Source organism: Eufriesea mexicana, unplaced genomic scaffold (genome assembly GCF_001483705.2).
Source record: "Eufriesea mexicana isolate 0111107269 unplaced genomic scaffold, ASM148370v2 scaffold3377, whole genome shotgun sequence".
Lineage (NCBI taxonomy): Eukaryota > Metazoa > Arthropoda > Insecta > Hymenoptera > Apidae > Eufriesea > Eufriesea mexicana.
The window spans coordinates 427,756-445,797 of NW_016911411.1; the positions used below are offsets into that span (position 1 = coordinate 427,756).

Genomic DNA, 18,042 nt, shown 5'->3' on the forward strand with positions numbered 1-18,042 from the left:
CCTCGCGGCCCGACCCCCACCCCGCGTCCCGTCCCGCACCGCCGCGCACCCCCGCACGCACCCGGACCTTTTTCGTACGGTGAAAAACGGTCATGCGGCTGGGAAATGCGAGAACTCGCGTTTCGGGGCACGTATTGGTATTTATTTTCGAGGAGACGTAAATATTCTGCTCTTTTTTTCCTTCACCCACCACCTCCGCCCCACCGGATTCGTCAGATATGCATGGTTTGCAATTCGATTTAGTTAAAAGTGCTGCACGCCGCTGCGCCAGTACGGAGAAATTAAATTCCGCGTTTCCGTTGTTTGCAAGTGTAAAAACGTTTGGTTAAAGTATTTGCAATGGAAATTTGGCGAATTGGACAGATATGGGGAAAAGAAATGTAAAAAGATTGAAAATATTACATCCCGTGGTTGGTAACAATTTTTATCTTGGCTGTAAGCTTTTTAAAATTGCCGGAAGAGGTCGCCAGGCCAGCTGTGAAATTTATTATTTTGCTTATAAATATTTTATTTCGCTAAAAAACTATGTAGATGTATGTAATTAAATGAATAATTGCAATTTTGTTTTATATGCATTAATATATGTGGAAATACGTAATATAAAACACGTGTAATTGGGTACCCAGTTTTTTAATATTTTTTAATTTAAAAAAATGGGGACAAAAATTTTGTTACGGAGTAAAAATGACTTCGACTATTTCCACGACAACGTGAAATAAAAATTGGACGAAGTACAAAAAGAATCCATAGGTTCATTCATTAGCAGCGAAAATAATGACGACATATTGGTATTCGGAGCGAATCCAAAAAACAATGGAATTCGAACTGTATTGTGATGCCCTCAATACAAACGCTGCCTGGATAAATATGTGTTTTGGATTCCGTTCCTTATTGCGTTTCTCGTCGCTTTTCATGTATCGCCGTTCCAATGTAAACATCACGTTCCATGGTCACTTTGTGAAAAGGGCACAATCACCGTGACCGTGTACCATATGCCTTTGAAACGTTTAGTATTTACATGAAGGAAATATATCACTCCTATTCTGAAGCTACTCATATTCCGTGTCAATAAATTATTCGATTCTTTTATATATAATCGTAGTGTTCGAACGTATTACGACTCTTTGAAAAATTAATCTTTATTTCGTATTAAATTCTATTCTATTAACGAACGAAATTGATTTATAAATACATTGAACTCTAGACGCATGCGGAAATATTATATGGAAGTTTATAGAAATCATGGTTGCTGATTTGACTATCAATATGGCGCATGGAAATAGACGAAGCGTATATTTTCAGTTCGATTAATTAATAATGTAACGGAAATTTCATATGACATCATATTTCCTATGAATGGAGCAGTATTCGACTGGATTTATTTAAAAGAGAGCTATTTTATATTGCTTACTGTCGTTATCGTAAATAAAATATGAAATACGCAATAAATATATACGATAAAATGTCGTAAAGATTGTTTAATCTATTATTTCAAATATGTTTGTGTCACTGTTCCGATCATTCCATTCCCGAAAATTCTGATGTCATATTGATTAACCACAAAGCAAGTTTCTTGGAAAAATGAAAAAACATTTCGCTTACCTTTTAATACGGCTGCAAGAAGTAGCACGACGAACAGTAGGCACAGTTTACCACAACTTTGGCGTCCCATCGTGTCCTTAAAGAGGAGAACACACTACGACGCCACAGTTAATTACGGACGCGCGAAACGCCAGTTGAGAATCTTTCCACAGTACGCATCGTTCACTGATCGAAATTAGTCCTGACAGTATTTTATTGCACAATAATCAAAGAATAGACTCAACTATGGCGCATTCCTGTACTTTTCCCTTCCCACGAGTTCAAATCCACGTAAACTGTCGAAAAAAAAACCGTTGTGTTCCGTGAAACCGATCAACGTTAATCTCGATTCGCGTTGCTTACACGTACACGTATGTAATTCTATAGTCTGGAACTTTATGTAAAACGTAAAACGTTGAGTAGAACTTTACAAAACGTAGAGCGTTACAAAACGTAGAAAGTTACAAATCGTAGAACTTTACAAAACGTAGATTTATAATATTCACCCGACGCGACTAGAAAATTCCGCACAACGAACGCCAAATTTTCCGTTAGACTGACTAGGACGACACCTTCCGACGAATTCGATCGATCTATTTGGAAAGAACCAATAAATCGCTTGAACGCGCGAAACGTTCCAATTCGCGGTTCCGCGTGAATTTAGATGATGGGAACGCGATTTCGCGCCGAAATCTTACTAACCTCCGCAGTTTGTCCCCTTTATTTTACACTCGATTTATTCATCACTATAAGTCTTAAAGCACGATCATTCTCGAAAAACTGAATAAAAACAAGGGAACAGGCGAATGAAACCTCGGCACACGTGACTTTGTATATGATAGAGAATCTCAAATATGGCTTTGTTTTTTTTTGGAATTGTTCGACAGCGAATATTATCAAACGTGAGGAATAGAGTACATAGTAAAGTTCAATTGTGTCACATTGGATATGATAAATATATTGTTTTTGCTCACTTATGACAGTACAAGATCGGAAGTACAGCGAGAGAATAACGCGAACACCTTTACCCTTCGACGTATCGCGCGACACTGGCCGCCCTACTCACTGTGGTGGACATTCTCACGAGTCCAGATGGCGCTGCTGTTGCGACGCGTTTGATAAACCAGGAGACGCCGGCATTCGGTTCCGCGGCCCGGTTGCAACAAGTTGCAGCGCGTGGCTCTTGGGCTGCACGCTTCGGGAACGTGCATTCATTGAATGCAGTCCGCACGTACGCGGCCGGCATAACGAAGTGCAATCGACTGCGAGTCACCTCTGTCGAACGCGGTTGTAATAAAATTAAAACGGCCGTTTCGCGACCCCTGCAATAACAGGGTGATGCTGGGTCCACTTTTGACGGTGGAATTCGGAACGAGAAAACTCTTTTGACATGTGTCCAATAATTTTTTTATACATGAAGTTTTTTATAGGTATATTGTGGAAAAATTGCCCTTTGGAAATTTTATATAGTTTGGAGTATAACTTTTGATGCTGTAGATAATGGTGGAGTAGAAAGTTATAACAACTTTTGTTTTAAAATAATAAGAAAGACAGAAAGTTTTGTATAAATTTATGCTAATTACAGGATGTATAAAGAAAGTACTAATCCTTAGTCGAAGAAATTAATGTTACCTTTTTTAAAAATAGCTTTGTAGTTAATTATATTTACTACGTCATACATACTAAAAAGAGTATCCATATTAAAAGATAATTGAGAACTTGTAGTTTCTTATTATGTTGGTTTGGAAGGACTTTCGGTGTTTGTGGTTAACGAGCCATCTGAGCTATAGGAAACTTTCTGTAAAAGATCAAATGAAGTGAACATTATCTCTCATGTATATTATTAATAACATTTTAAACGACTAAAATTACTTACTCTGATAGGCATATGTTCTTTCCGATAATTTGATAACGTCGCTGATACCGATTTGCTCATTTTTCTTTTCCTAGAAAAAAATTACAAAATAATTATTTAAATTTTAAATCATTTTTCAAACGAACAAAATTCATTTATTCTTTTAACAAACAATTAATAAGTACTCACTGGTAACTTCTGCTACTATTACTAACATCAATAGTATCTTTGCTAGTATAATTAATAGCTGCTAAACAACGTTCCTCGTCTATGCGATCCTGACAACTTCCTTGACATTTACCAAACTTACTCCTCCAATAATCTTTAATTCTCTCTATCCACCCTTTACGACTCTTTTGCATTTGACACGTATCAGCTTCGCAATATTCTTTATTCCTGTACAAAACAGCAACCCTAAATTAGACAAAAAAAAAATTATTGTAATTCTCAAAAAATTATTTCATACTGGCAAAGCCACTACTAAAGAAATATCATCACAATATTTATATATTTCAGACTGTACCAAAATCATCTTTTATGAGAACTACAAAATTGATACCTATGAAATACCCATAGTAGTGGGAAAAAATAAATATCTAATCCCAAAACCAAATAAGAATCACATTTAAAAATTATAAATTCGTCATTTTTCCTCTGTGATCATTAATTGTGACGGTTGACAGTTTTTCCCCGCAGGAAAGGTTCATCAAAACATACGGAGGATCCTGCGGTTCACATGGGCCACACTCGTCCGAGTGCTTCGTGAGGAATCGGTAGCAGACCAAACTCAGACCCACCAGCAACCACACCAACAACGCGCTCACCACGGCGATCGATATTAATTCCGACATTCCCAGCGTGACCCCCGTTTCCTCTTCTGAAAAGACGTGGCAACGTTAGAAAGCAGAAACCATAGAAAATTCGATTGCAATTGAAGTGGAGTACCGCTTTCTCTCCTCACCTTTGTACAGAGGTGACACGCCTTCCTCGAGCTCGACAGTCGGTCGCGCGCCTGTTTTGGGCATCATCTGATAGGTACCGCTTTTTCTTCCCTTAGTGGGACCGGTTCCTGCACCTGGCAATGGAAAAACGATGAATTACAGGAACATCGTGCGTTGGAAAATCGCAAATAAGGAAAAATGTCGCGTTAGGTACCAGCTTCCTCCAAAGAGGCGATCACCCTTAGCACGCCGCCGAAGGCTGCATACCATTTCTCGTCATCGAGGTGCCGTTGTACCTGGAATGGTGATGACGAAAAATTCTGATGGTTATGAATCGCTTAAAGAAACTAAAACACTATAAAGTTGCATAGAATTTAAGTAGATTGAGATGATAGCATCTGAATGATGATAAATTTTGAACAACATAGAATAAATAATATGGTATTACATTAATTGTGAATAATGTTAATTGGCTTAAAATTACAAAGGAATTGGAAGATACCAAATAATAGGAATTTGCATATATAAAGAGTATTGAATAGTATAAAATATAGTACTGCACGTGTCTCAGATAATATTAAATACTATGCATAAAATAGCGCATCGAAAAGGTCTAGTAAAATATAACAGTGTTCGAGTAGAGTTATACAAAGTTGATGGTAAAATCTTCTTTATCCATTTATGACGCCTTTGAAGATCACTATTAAACTTTTTCTCAGCAAAACGTTTCTTGGATGTAATTGAACTACTCCCTCAAATGGATATGTAAGAAAAATTGCCACTTTCGATCACAGCGACTCACAACGTACGGATTGCTGCAGCCAATCGTAAAACTCCTGATTGAAGGTCTCCAGTTCAGTTTTTGCTTTCGACTTCGAGACGATGCACTTCACGCTAGCTATGTAGTACTTAACCAATACAAAAGTCGATCGTTCACTATATAAAGACTGCAAGGTGTTCTTCTTAAATGGTAGCGCGATACTGTAGAAAAATTCTGTTTTAACGTTGTTCGTGTTGCTCGCTTAAGAATGATGGTTCGAGAAATCGATACCTATTTGGCTGCACGTCGTCGTCCAGGAAGGGAAGAGGGATGATAATCGAATCTTCGTTTCGTTCAGTTTCATCTTTGTACCCTTTGAATGATAATATATTATATATTAAGTATAATGTATCATACATATTGAGATTTTAAATTCTATATTTATTATTAATGGACTTACTAGGATTTGTATTTTTGGTTTTGTGCTTCGTTGCATGTCCCCTTTTCTGCTTGAACGTGAAACGTTTTATCTCTCGTTTGTTGTAGCCCACTGAAGCTGATAAATTAATAATAATTATTACTAATATTATTTCATTAAATTATAATTGGAAAATTTAATATTAAATATTGAAAACAGATATTAATATAAATATTAATATTAAATATTGAGAACAAACATTAATATAAATATTAATATTGGATGTTCAATAACATCGATAAAGTCAAGATTAACTACGTAATAGCCAAAAATAAATTACCTGCGTTAAAAACCTATCATACATCTAAATATACATTTAGGAATATATAATTAATTTCCTTATTAAGTATCAAACGTATACCCTACAAAATAATAAAAAATTAGTAAAAAATTTTATTTTGACAGAATCCAAGATTCTTCGCTATCCGTCACTGTCCTGCGCACGCCACATATCCACAAATATTCTAACCCTTGCGTGTACAAAACATCACTCCAACTTGTTATCAAACAAAACTACCAGTATCCTCGCAATCCCCCTTCCTCTATTACCTATAAACAAAGTCATTTTCTCCAAAGCTTCGATTGAAGCAAATAGCATCGAACAGCCTAAAATACTCATGAATAGTTTACGAGAGGTAGCAGCCATGCTCTTACACGCAGGGTAGGTAATAATGCCGTCGCATGCGACCGGCGATCTCGGCGACGTGATCAGGATCGGCAGGATTTTCGCGTGTCTTATCTCTTTGGATGGGCTCAGCCAGCCTGCCCCGTTGCTTTTCAAGAAAAGCTTCAACTGATCGTATAGCTCGAACAGCTTTCTCGCGTTCCGATACTTTATGTTACCCGCGTAATAGGAGTGTCTGGTGAGGGGCAGGATGTAAACCTGCAAGTAGCCGCCCATCGTGTCCGCCAGGGTTTTCAGCATCAGGTGCTTCGTTTTTCCTATCGACAGCTTACGTACGCTCTCCAGACAAATGTGAAAGTAATCCATCAGCAGAGCGATGTACCGATCGTTCTCATAATTTAGAACTTTCACCTGGGGAATCAGAGTCAGCAGGGAAGGGAATGGGCATATGGGTCTTTTTGGCATGGAATCGATGATGGAACGGTTTCCAGCTTTTTTTTTAAAGTAGATGGAATGGTGTAGTTGGTGGATGAATGGTATGTGAGATTATTTTTGGTATTAGAAAGTAATATAATTAACCCTTTACGAACGAATGCCGTAATATACGTATATGCGTATAATGCGTATATGTGGATATGCGTACATGCGCAATATACATATATGCGCATAATGCGTAGATGCGTAATATATGTATATGCGTATAATGCGTAGATGCGTAATATACGTATATGCATATAATGCGTATATACGACGAAAAGTAATTATTACTGATTATATTTTACGTAAAAAATTTTTCTTAGTTTGTTATTTCTAATAGTTTACTGCATATTCCACGAATATATATGTATATAGTTTGTATTCGCAAAAGGTTAATTTCGATAAGTTATCATGATTTTATTATACTTGCCAGATATTACTATGATTTTGTGAAAATAAATTTAGGATTTTATATATGGAAAAGTTTATTTTGCAGATTCGTTAAGTACTCGCAAGAAGAATTATAATAGAATATATATGTTTTTTATTGTTAATTTATTTAATAAAAATTACGAACAATTTAGACAGAGAAAGGTTGTTAAATATTCGCTTATAAGTTAATATACTATAAAAGAAAAAAATACCAAGTATATAAAAAAGAGTGATATTCGAAGATTTTATAATGATGTGAATTGTATAGAATAGAAAAATAAGATGTCTGTGATTCTTAATTAGCAAAGTAAGGTTAAGACAAATTTACCTTTGGTAACAGATCTTGAAACATCCGTCGACTATTCAAAATAATAAATTCCTCTGTAGTCCAGCAATGTTTAGCAGCTTCACTTTTTTCAAATAACACAGTACCAATATTTTGTTCATGTTTGAAAGTACTAACACCCATTACCCTAACATCAACAATAACAACCAAAATAGAATACACGATTTCGAAAAATGTTAAACACTGTTTCAAATTATGAATTAATAATACTTTTCTTCCAATTATGTTATTAAACTTTAAGTAAAACAAATATAATGTTGATGTTTATGATTATCTACCTTTCTATCTTAACGAGAGTAGTTGCCACAAATACCGGAAATAACCATAGGAAGCATGATCTCATACTCCAATCGGTAAATCCGGATCAGTACGATTTTCCTCATAAAAATTTCGGAAAATTTATACCGATCCCTTGAGTGTTCCCTAATCATCTCGTCACGATTTTCTCTCGTTTGTTATGCGACTGATTTCAGATTAATGAGCTGTTATAAATGATTATTGCATAATTTTAAGTGTATAAACTTCTGGTAGATATAATTACTCAGATTTTGTTTTTGATCAGGACATGATAAAATTAAACATCTCACAGAAAAAATCAAATTCTATTTAGGGAAAAGTTCGCTAATCTTTAGAATAATAATATGTATTTATTTTACATAATTCAAATGCTACTTTTGAACATAACAAGGAATACAAAGTAAAATGGCTAGTATTAACGTTATCAGTATAATTCTCAATAATTTTTATTAAACGTTAATGCGCTCTTGTCGTCAAAACTGTCTTTATGAATTTCTTCTCGAGTTTGGAAAATTGTCTTGGAATGGAGAATTACGGGTTCGGTGCCTTCATCTTACACAAAAATCGCAAGTGCAACATCTTCACTTCGTCCGTATTCAATTTCACCACACCCTCTTGATTATCTATGGAAAGTAAGTTTCCCACTGCTTCTCTGTCTTCTCCTACAATTACTTTGACTCGGTCACCTCGTGAGGGAACTACTGGTTCTAGCTCTTCGCAAACCAAGTTCACTACTCTATCTTCTACAGGCAAGAAGACAGCACACATGCCACCCTGTATATAAATATGAAATTTGTGTTAGATTCAACTGAATATAATTATTTATATTACTAACTGTTAACACTTACGGATATTCCCCGAATAACACCCTGTTGTGTTGCCAATGCAGGATCCTGGTGAGAGTCGCGAATTCTAACTTCAATATCCGTGGTATGCCATTCGGTTCCTATAATTATTCCAGAGCCAATGCTTGTATCTAAACCAGCGCCTGGAGTCTGTGGATTATACGGACTACCCGCAACTCCTACAAAAAAAGAAAGATACAAATAATAAATATTAACAATTATAACAATAATAAATATTTTAAACAGAACACCGCCTAAATGAAAAGGCCATTTACCAGGAGTCATAGGACTATAACCCATCGGTGAAGGCGTAGCAAACGCTCCATGAGGACTCGTAGTATACCCAGTACCACTTGGCGAAGGAGTGGCAACATATCCAGCAGGGCTAGGACTTGCAGTAGCGCTTCCCGCCGGACTGGGACTCGGTTGATATGAACTGAAGCTCTGCTCTGAACCGTACATTGTACCAGGTGTTTGTGGCGTGAATGGTCCACCAGTAGGAGGGTATCCTGGCGCATAACCTGGAGATCCACCTTCTTCCATACTGTATCCGTCGAAATCGTTTGTTCTTGCAGGAGTATTGGTAACAGCTGGATCCCACGCACCAGACTGTCCTGGTGTGCGCGAACCATCGTGAGATGGTGTCATTGAACCATAATGAGGTGTACGAGAACCATCTGTAAATTTACAACATTAAGAAATAGCTCATTCTATTTGATTACACACTTAAACATTTGCACATATCGTGAACTTACTTTCGTACATAGGCGTTTGAGAGCCATGCATGGGTGTCTTGGATCCATCTCTGGCATACATAGGTGTCTGGCCTCCACCATACGCTGGTGTCCTGTTATAACTGCTGAAACCGCCATCCTTGGTGAGTACTGCAACATTTGCAATATGGGACCTGTCCACGGAAATAGTCTGACAACATGAATGTAACTCCACACGAGCAGTCGTCTCTCTAGACTCTTTCACAATTCCAACATTTCCTTTGTATGGCCCACCGGTTATTTTAATGGTGGTTCCTACCAATTCTCTGTCACGTCTGGCCCCACCTCCGCGACCTCTGCCTCTTCCACCGCCACCTCTTCCAAAACCACCTCTGTAAAAAATAAAACACATACAGATCATAAAAAAAATCAAAACAAAAGAAATGATTTATTTCATCTATAGTCAGGATAGTAACTTTTAACGATTCTTTTGAATAGAAATTAATGAATATCACTAACCCACTAGGATGCATTGGCGATGCAATTCTTGGCGACATAAATCCTGTCACCGGTGACATATTCGATACAGTGGTCTTACTTCCACCAGAAAGTTGTAAATGTCTCGTTTTGCAAACGAAGATTCCACCGTTGTCAATGAATATTCGTGAATGTAAAAATGCAAAACTTCTATATAAATGTTTTATTTCACCACCACGTCCAGCATGTGGACCATCCACCACCTTGACAATATCCTTCTTCTGTATAGTGTTCTGTTGAGAGTCTAACGCCACTGCATTTCTGTTTTCTCGTCTCTTCGTGAGTCCTTGCGGTCTAGCCTCTATGACCTTCCCATGCATAGAAAGCACGTGGAAATTTTCACGCTCTAATCGTACGATTATGCCTACTGTTTGTGCATCTAGTTGCACTAAATCACCCCATTGGAATTGACCTAAACTATCCACGCCGGTTGCCATATCCGAGCAGAGTTGCAAATCCCTTGGAAGAACTTCCAATTCATGCATTGAAAGATCAGAAAATAAAACTACTCTGTTTTGTTCCACTCGTACTATCAAACCAGTGTCACCCTCATATCTTCCTGCTACAACCTATAAATAATCAAAGTATAATTTTGAGATATATATTTTGCGATGGAAATTACTTTTTTATTTTTATTATTATTTTGATCTTTACCTTTACGTGATCACCCATAGTAAAATATTTTCGTAACTCTGACGCTTGGAATTCTAGAGCTTCTTTGAGCTCTTCATGCTTCGGCATAACCATAATCATGTTTCCATCTATCGAGACGATTTTTCCTTGCAAATTGATCAATTCACCCTCGCATACTTCAACATTGTCCCCTGTGCTGAAAGAATGGGTCACTGCTGCATCTTCCTTATTGCTAGAAATACCAGTTCCTGGTGCCCCAGCTCCACTTAAATCTAATTCAACGCCCTCAGGAGCTTCTTCGAATTTTTCCAGTTCAGATAGGGTTGGTTTTACACCTTCTGCGATAATCGCGCTTGTTGTAAAATTCTTATATAAGAATCTAAAACAGTAACATTTAAGTTCATCTGCTATTAAAAATGAATCAGTTACGGTAATAAATTATGGCACTCATATTGAAATATACCCTTTCCGGCTATATCTATTTCCCTCAAATATCAGAAAGTCACCATCGCTTGTAACTTCGCCTCCGATAGCTCGAATTGCTTCGGGATCAAACGGCTTGGCTGGTGGTCGTCTTTTCTTTTTACGTTTTAAAGCTTCAGATTCGCTTTGAGCCGTCCTCAAAGCTCCTCGTGGTCTAGTGTAATCAATTCTAGGCAACAGTTTTAAATGAACTTGATTCTGTGCCAAATCAACATAATCAACTTGAGCTATGTCATCCTTATAAATGCCTCTTTTTAGTCTAACCCATTGTTTCGCCTTCAAACCAGATTGTTCTTTGACAACACGTAATATATCAGTCATCTCTTTAATTGGTACCATTTGTTGTTTCCAAATACCCATTCTTAAATTTCCTACATTCTCTATAGCCGCTTTTACATGTGGTTGTTTATATGCTTCTATGTAAATATAACCCTTTACTCCTTCAGGTGCAACAACAGATTTTATTTGAAGAGGCCCAGCTAAACAAAATTTTAAAATTAGAATAAATTACCGAAGAAAATTATTTTAAAATAAGAGCTTGAAATAATTATGATTCTTTTTGCATACTTGAAAATTGGTATGTTATGAATTTTCGCATTAACAAGAGTACCGTCGCCTTCTCTTCTCCGATACGACATTTTACCATCCACAAATTTGGATCTTTCACACCTGGCAGTAAAGTTTGCTGAGTAATTTCATCACTCATTTCTTCACCGCCATCTCCGAAATGGCGAGTGGCAATAGATTCATCAGCATATTTCTTTCTCAGATACTCTTCTATTTCATCTACCTTCTGGGAACTAAGAAATGTTTTAAAAATTGATTTAAAACTAACAATTTAAAAGTATTTAAAAATATTTAGAATATTTACTCCCAAAGATTAGTTCCTCTACGTCTGCCTTCAATTTCTCTAGCAGTAGGGCCCAATTCGTCTACTTCATTTCCAACAATACCAATTTCTTGGGCACCTTCTTCCCATTCATCATCATCTTCAACTTCATCATCTACCTCAGCCTCGTCTATGATGAAATCACGGTATTTATCTTTTTTCTTTTTCTTCCGAGGTCTATCATCGTCCTCTTCTTCTTCTTCCTCATCATATTCACTGCTTCCATCCAAATCTTCCCCTACATTAAAATAACTGTTAAATATAGCAAAAGAATTTCTCTATAATAATCTTTTGTTACTGACCATCTGGTTCTTCCTCAGGTTCCACCAACTCTTCATCGTCAGGTCTTGCTTCTTCTGCTTCATCATCCCTGCCATCCTCCGAACTGAAAATTCAATAAACTTTTGTACTATTTGAGCAATCTAACTCTTAATAAGCAACATATTTTAATGAATATGTTTCAAATTATTTATTCAATATATCAATATGCACAACATATTTTTGTAATATAAATATTCAATATAATAATAGAAGAGTAATATGTAAAGAAGTAGTCCAAAAATACGTAATACCGTTTTAACATTCGATATTCCCAAATAATATGATTCATGTTTATATAAGATATCTACGTCATACTCCGTCATTAATACAAACAAGAATAACAAATGAACACAATGCCTAAAATCAATCATTGCTATCGTGTAAACTTCGATACAAGTATCTCAGTAAATTTCAATAGGAACTCACATCATCGCGTGACAATAATTGAAATCTACCAAATTATAAAATATGTACATAATAAATATTAATTACCCAGACGCTGATCGAGACCGTGATCGCCACCTCGATGGACTTCTGGATCGGGATCTAGACGGACTTCTACTGCGAGAAACGCTACGCGATCTTTCGCCAACGCTACCACCATCGCTGCCAGCTGTGGATTTCACCGAGCGATTCTCCTCTTGATCGCTTTCACTGCCGCCACCGCCTCGATCCGACGAATCCGAATCCGACATTTCCGACGGAAATAATATCCAAGGTGTTTAAATATGAATAATTAAACGGAGAAACTCGACAGCTTGGTCCAACTTAGGCCAACAAGGCACTCATAACACGAAGTAACCAGTGCAAAATACGTGGGTTAGGTTTTGAACACCCTCTATACACTGACAGTGTAACTGTAAGAATTGCAGTTGGTAAAGTTATGGTAATACAGTAATACAGCTTGTTATCAAGGGTGAATTTTATATTACAACTGAACAAACAACTCTAACAGTAATAGTATTAAAAAACTTATAATAAACTTTATATTATAATTACTATTTAATAGTAAACTCTTTTTCGTTCAATTTGTAATAAATTGTATGTTCGTAATATCATAAAAAAATTACAGTATTAAAACCTTTTATTAAGCGAATAATATTAAATTCCCAGTATAAAATAATTTAAAACAATAAATAGTTTAGAAGTATATATTTATGCACTGAAAGATAGGTTACTTGAGTTCTGAAAACACACTTTACGAGCATGATGCGCGCGCATATAACTTGTTCAGTGAGTAGGCTTATGTTTACATAAACTTTGAATGACGCACTTTGCTCTTCATTAACTTAGCGAGTCAAACGAGTAAATTTTATCTTTTAATTAAACTTTATTTAATTATATTATGTAATTTTCATTTTTAGGTGCTTATATATAATAATAACATAATTATAAATTGCTGAATTCTATTATACATTTATCAGCAATAATTATTTATTATTTGTCTTTTTGTATGTGAAATTACTTTATTACATTAACTAGAGAATATCCATCGTCATAAATTTAAAACATACTATATTCCTAAAGTAATTATCATCAATCACTGTGATTCAATAAATCATTTAATCACAGTAATATTATAAATCATTCATTGTTATGAATACCCAATAATAATTACCGTTAACTTAATTGAAAAAATCACTTCTCTAATAAGAATAAATAGTATGTATATACAATGCACCTTTCTCGTAACCTAGGCAATGAATAAACAGGAATTGCAATCGATTTAGTCGACCATTGTTAAACTATAACCCTCGACATTCAGGAACGATTTCTCTTTCGTTAAAAAGTGCCATGTCTGATTTAACTAAAGATTTACTAATGCAATATTATGGACTTGGTGCAGAATCAAGTAACAAAAAGTTTCTGTCGATACATCGCTGCATCGAAAACATGAAGAATGAAGAGGAGAACCAGGTTACCGAGGAATCTGCCTTAGCCACTAACGAAGAAAATGCAGCTGATGAAGGGTCTCAGGTAGTCGAGATTGTGTAGTTTCTGTTCATTTAGTCTGATTTATCGACATATATTTAATACATTTGCTTCTTATTTTTACATTGAAGATATCTGTAACATATAATATCTGTATTATTTATATATATAATTTTTCATAGGGAGACAATGATGAAAAACGAAAACTTAGTATTGCAAATGATTTATATCGACGACCCTTACGAGTTTTAGATAACCTAGAGGATGCATATGATGGCGATGATAATTTCGACTTGCGTGATATTGATTTTGGACCAAATATCGCTTGCAATATTTTTGAAACTGCATCAACTGAACAATTGCATGAGCAATTACTCGAACAATCGCTGAATGATGTTCCGTTGCATTCTATTAAAACAAATATTGAAGAACCAGGTAATTAATAACGTGCCTTCCAAATTAAATTTTCAAATAACTAAAAATTAAAAAAACAAAAATTATAGAAAAGTTTATATAAAATTTTTTTAATCCACAGTTTGCTGTAAGTTTCAAATAAAAATTTCACTAGCGATAGAATAATATACTTAGCCTAATCGTAAATTTAAGAATTGTAAAATATTATTTACTATAGAAGTAGAAACAAACGATGCAACGAACACACATAAAAGTGAAATGAACCTGGCTCTCATCAAGGATAATTCTTCAGATAATCTCTCAGAAGCTTCTTCTTCGACAATAAGAGAATCGCGAAGATCATCAAAAAGCAGTACATGTTTGCCACCATTAGTACGAAAAAAGGAACCCATTTACAACGAAATGTTTGTAGATTTTTCGAATACAGACTTGAAACAATTTCCCAGTGAAATACTGAGCATCTTTCCACGATTAAGGGTATTTTATTTTTGCAAGTAATTGCACTGAAATATTAATATGATTGGCATAAGTTTCACTAGTAAGATTCCAAACTTTCATACATTCTTTCAACAAGAATACATTCTTCTTGTTTACAGATGCTATACTTGTCAAACAATCGTTTGATTGAAATTCCTGACGAAATCTTTAGTGGCTTGAAATATTTAGAATGGTTAGATGTCAGGTATAATCAGCTTTCTTCTTTACCAACCACTGTCAAGTGGCATTCGTGCTTAGAAACGATTTTGCTTCAAGGAAATAAATTGGAAAATTTACCATTAGAGCTTTGTAAGTTCCAATTAAAAGTCTTTCCTTTCCCATCTGTTTATTTATAATTTCATTCACTTTTTAAAGCAGCTCGTATCATTCTCAGAAAGTCGGTAGTATATAGGTAGTACCTACATATATGTAAATTTAATGATATAAGTAATTATAAAATTGGACATAATTCTTTCGATTATGATATTATAAATCGTGTTAATGATGTATGTTTTTTTGGCTAAACAAATTTGCTGCGCGAAAACGAGTTTGATACTCGGCCAGAAACGCTTAACCTCTTTCAGGCACCCTGCCAAATCTGAAAACTCTCCAAGTGACGCAGAATCCACTTATTACGCCACCAAAAGATGTCGTAACTTCTGGTTGCGCGGAAATTTTGGAATTTTTGCGTATCGAGTGGAATAAAGCACATCCTGAAGAACAAGTAGAACCCAAAGACAGTAGGTGGCTATATATTAGTAAATGGATCCATGTGGATAAATTTATGAATACTTATTAATTAATAAAAATAATATTTAATAATCACAAAATAGAAATATATTTTAATTGGACTCCTAATTAAAATATAGTTTTTAGTAACTTATTAACAATAAATAGTAATAACAGAAAAGGATTGGAGGGAAAGATACCCATGCTTATACTGACTTCTTGTCTACAATATTTGATGATAAGATAAATAAATATAGAATAGAGAATAAAATAAATACAGAACGGGATTTACAGATTGATAAAAAGTCAGTTTTTGTTTACTCTTTCAGATAGAATTGAACCAAAACTATCGACAATTTTATGTTACCAATCACCACGAAAAGATAAGAAAAAAATGCTACCATTGAAGAACACTATTTACAACAGAAATATATCTAAACGAGAAAGACGTAAATCGTATAAGCCCAGTAACAGGTATTATGACGAAAAATTATTTTTGACCAACCATTATACTTTAGAAGGAATATCAAAATCTTTCTATGACACTTATTTTAAAAAATTAACGAAATCTAAAAGTGATAAAAAATTAAAATATCAACATGAAAGAGCAAAGTATGATAAGTTGGAAACTACACATAATTTTAACAATAAAGTTGATGAGGATATTGATGATGAAATCAATGAAATTAATAATAAAATTTTGCGTTTGATGGGTCCATCTCCAAGGTCTCTTTATGTCAGAAAAAATGTAAAAATTTTGAAGACCTATCGCAAATCAATTGAGAAGGAATGTAAATGTAATCAGCAAAGTAAAATACAAACTCCACTACATAGGGAAAATAATATATCGCTGACAAAAAATAATAAAAGATATAAAAATAATGCAGAAAATACTGAACGTATTTTTGATATTATTACTAATGACGGAAAGAAATTTAAATTAGATCCTCTTAAATTAAATGATTCAGATTGGATGCTATCATGTTTAGAAAATTATTTAGGAATAAATAAATAGTTTACTATTTAATAATAAATGCTAGAGACAGAGACAAATAAATGGATAATAGTGTAGAAACAAGTTAAATTATTTATGTATATAAATATGAGGAATAAAATACTTTATTGTATATTATATATTATACAATTAATTAATATGTTAATATTTTTAGCAGAAATTTAAACATTTTAATTTATGTAGATGTGAAAGTACAGGAGCAAATGTTATGGCGGAACATCGTTTGTTATGGTTCTCCAAACTAAAAGAATTATTTACTAAACAAACAGCAGTGCTTCAAAAAATAAAGTAAGATTTGCTTTAATTTTCACAATTTATTTAAATTTATAAACATGATATAATTGTTTAGGGATGAAAAGGTTTTAAAAGAGTGGAGACGGGATAAAAGAAGTTACAGTAAAGCCATGGAAAAGGCAATAAAAAGAAACGAAGGTATAAAAATAACTTCGCCATATTATCTCACTGTTAAATAAAAAATATTTATTCAATAGATGACATTCCGTTTGGTTTCAATGTTGAAGATTATACTTCTATATTCAAACAAAATTCTAAACTGGTGAGATTGGTTTTTTAACTTCTTTGACCACTAAGTTACAATACAAATTTCATTATACATCCGTTAATTAAAATTATAGAAAAATTTGGGATCAAAAGTAAAAAACAAGAAAAGATTTATACCCCCGACGTAAGTGATCAATTTTTTACGCTTTAATTAAAAAAATTAAAAGTCTTACACAATAATAAGACATTCGTGAAACCAAACAGTAATTTTTTGCAGAGATATTAACAAAAAGATTAACGAACTGTTAGAATCCTTAAATAAACTTGAAATAAATACTACAGACGAAATAACTCCTAGATCCAAACAGAATCTGTATAGGAATGAAATAGAAAAGGTACTCAATACGCTAGTTTCCTATACTAAAAATTTAGTACTCCTAACAGAAAAGAAATATATTTTTAAATGATACTGACTCTGGTACATTTTCCTTGAAATTTCAGATATTACAATTCCAAAGTGAAATTCAGAATTTGCAAAAATACAATGACATCGCAATGGTACCATCGAAAAATTAAACAGACTGTAACGATTCTAGTAAAATTATCGATCACTGTCCGATACAATCGATGTCGATTTCGACTACACCAGGAGTATCAGTCTTGACATGTTTATTTAAATAAATCAATAGTAATCACATATCGTTTCAATAGTGTTAATTACACGTACGTTACTTATAAGTATACGACGAGACAACTGGAAA

The 18,042-nt window shown here is 34.4% G+C and overlaps 4 protein-coding genes across 4 annotated transcripts in view; 1 reads left to right on the forward strand and 3 right to left on the reverse strand.

Annotated features, from left to right (window-relative positions):
• Ror (tyrosine-protein kinase transmembrane receptor Ror) overlaps positions 1-1,672 on the reverse strand; it is a gene marked incomplete at its 3' end in the record, with an annotated part of 382,334 nt that extends 380,662 nt beyond the window's left edge. The window contains exon 1 of the mRNA XM_017904787.1: positions 1,603-1,672. Coding sequence (XP_017760276.1) covers positions 1,603-1,672 — 70 coding nt within the window. The remainder of the gene's footprint in view (positions 1-1,602) is intronic.
• A 1,120-nt stretch (positions 1,673-2,792) lies between these two features.
• LOC108550911 (uncharacterized) lies at positions 2,793-6,680 on the reverse strand. Its single transcript, XM_017904827.1, has 10 exons — positions 6,270-6,680; positions 5,598-5,693; positions 5,429-5,510; positions 5,187-5,358; positions 4,592-4,673; positions 4,398-4,505; positions 4,154-4,313; positions 3,626-3,850; positions 3,458-3,527; positions 2,793-2,903 (listed from the first exon to the last, which is right to left on the reverse strand). The coding sequence occupies exons 1-10, from the start codon at positions 6,604-6,606 to the stop codon at positions 2,793-2,795; spliced, it is 1,443 nt and encodes a 480-aa protein (XP_017760316.1). The 5' UTR covers positions 6,607-6,680.
• A 1,461-nt stretch (positions 6,681-8,141) lies between these two features.
• On the reverse strand, positions 8,142-13,310 carry Spt5 (Transcription elongation factor subunit Spt5). The gene is made up of 12 exons (XM_017904825.1): positions 13,295-13,310; positions 12,706-13,070; positions 12,195-12,277; positions 11,875-12,130; positions 11,571-11,803; positions 10,984-11,482; positions 10,542-10,899; positions 9,870-10,456; positions 9,393-9,742; positions 8,913-9,314; positions 8,641-8,816; positions 8,142-8,566 (listed from the first exon to the last, which is right to left on the reverse strand). The coding sequence occupies exons 2-12, from the start codon at positions 12,906-12,908 to the stop codon at positions 8,324-8,326; spliced, it is 3,390 nt and encodes a 1,129-aa protein (XP_017760314.1). The 5' UTR covers positions 12,909-13,070; positions 13,295-13,310; the 3' UTR covers positions 8,142-8,323.
• Positions 13,311-13,941: 631 nt separating this feature from the next.
• LOC108550912 (E3 ubiquitin-protein ligase LRSAM1) lies at positions 13,942-17,959 on the forward strand. The gene is made up of 12 exons (XM_017904828.1): positions 13,942-14,190; positions 14,328-14,580; positions 14,777-15,036; positions 15,156-15,345; positions 15,621-15,776; positions 16,095-16,239; positions 16,964-17,068; positions 17,130-17,212; positions 17,272-17,336; positions 17,416-17,465; positions 17,559-17,676; positions 17,783-17,959. The coding sequence occupies exons 1-12, from the start codon at positions 14,008-14,010 to the stop codon at positions 17,855-17,857; spliced, it is 1,683 nt and encodes a 560-aa protein (XP_017760317.1). The 5' UTR covers positions 13,942-14,007; the 3' UTR covers positions 17,858-17,959.
• The last annotated feature ends 83 nt before the right edge of the window (positions 17,960-18,042 follow it).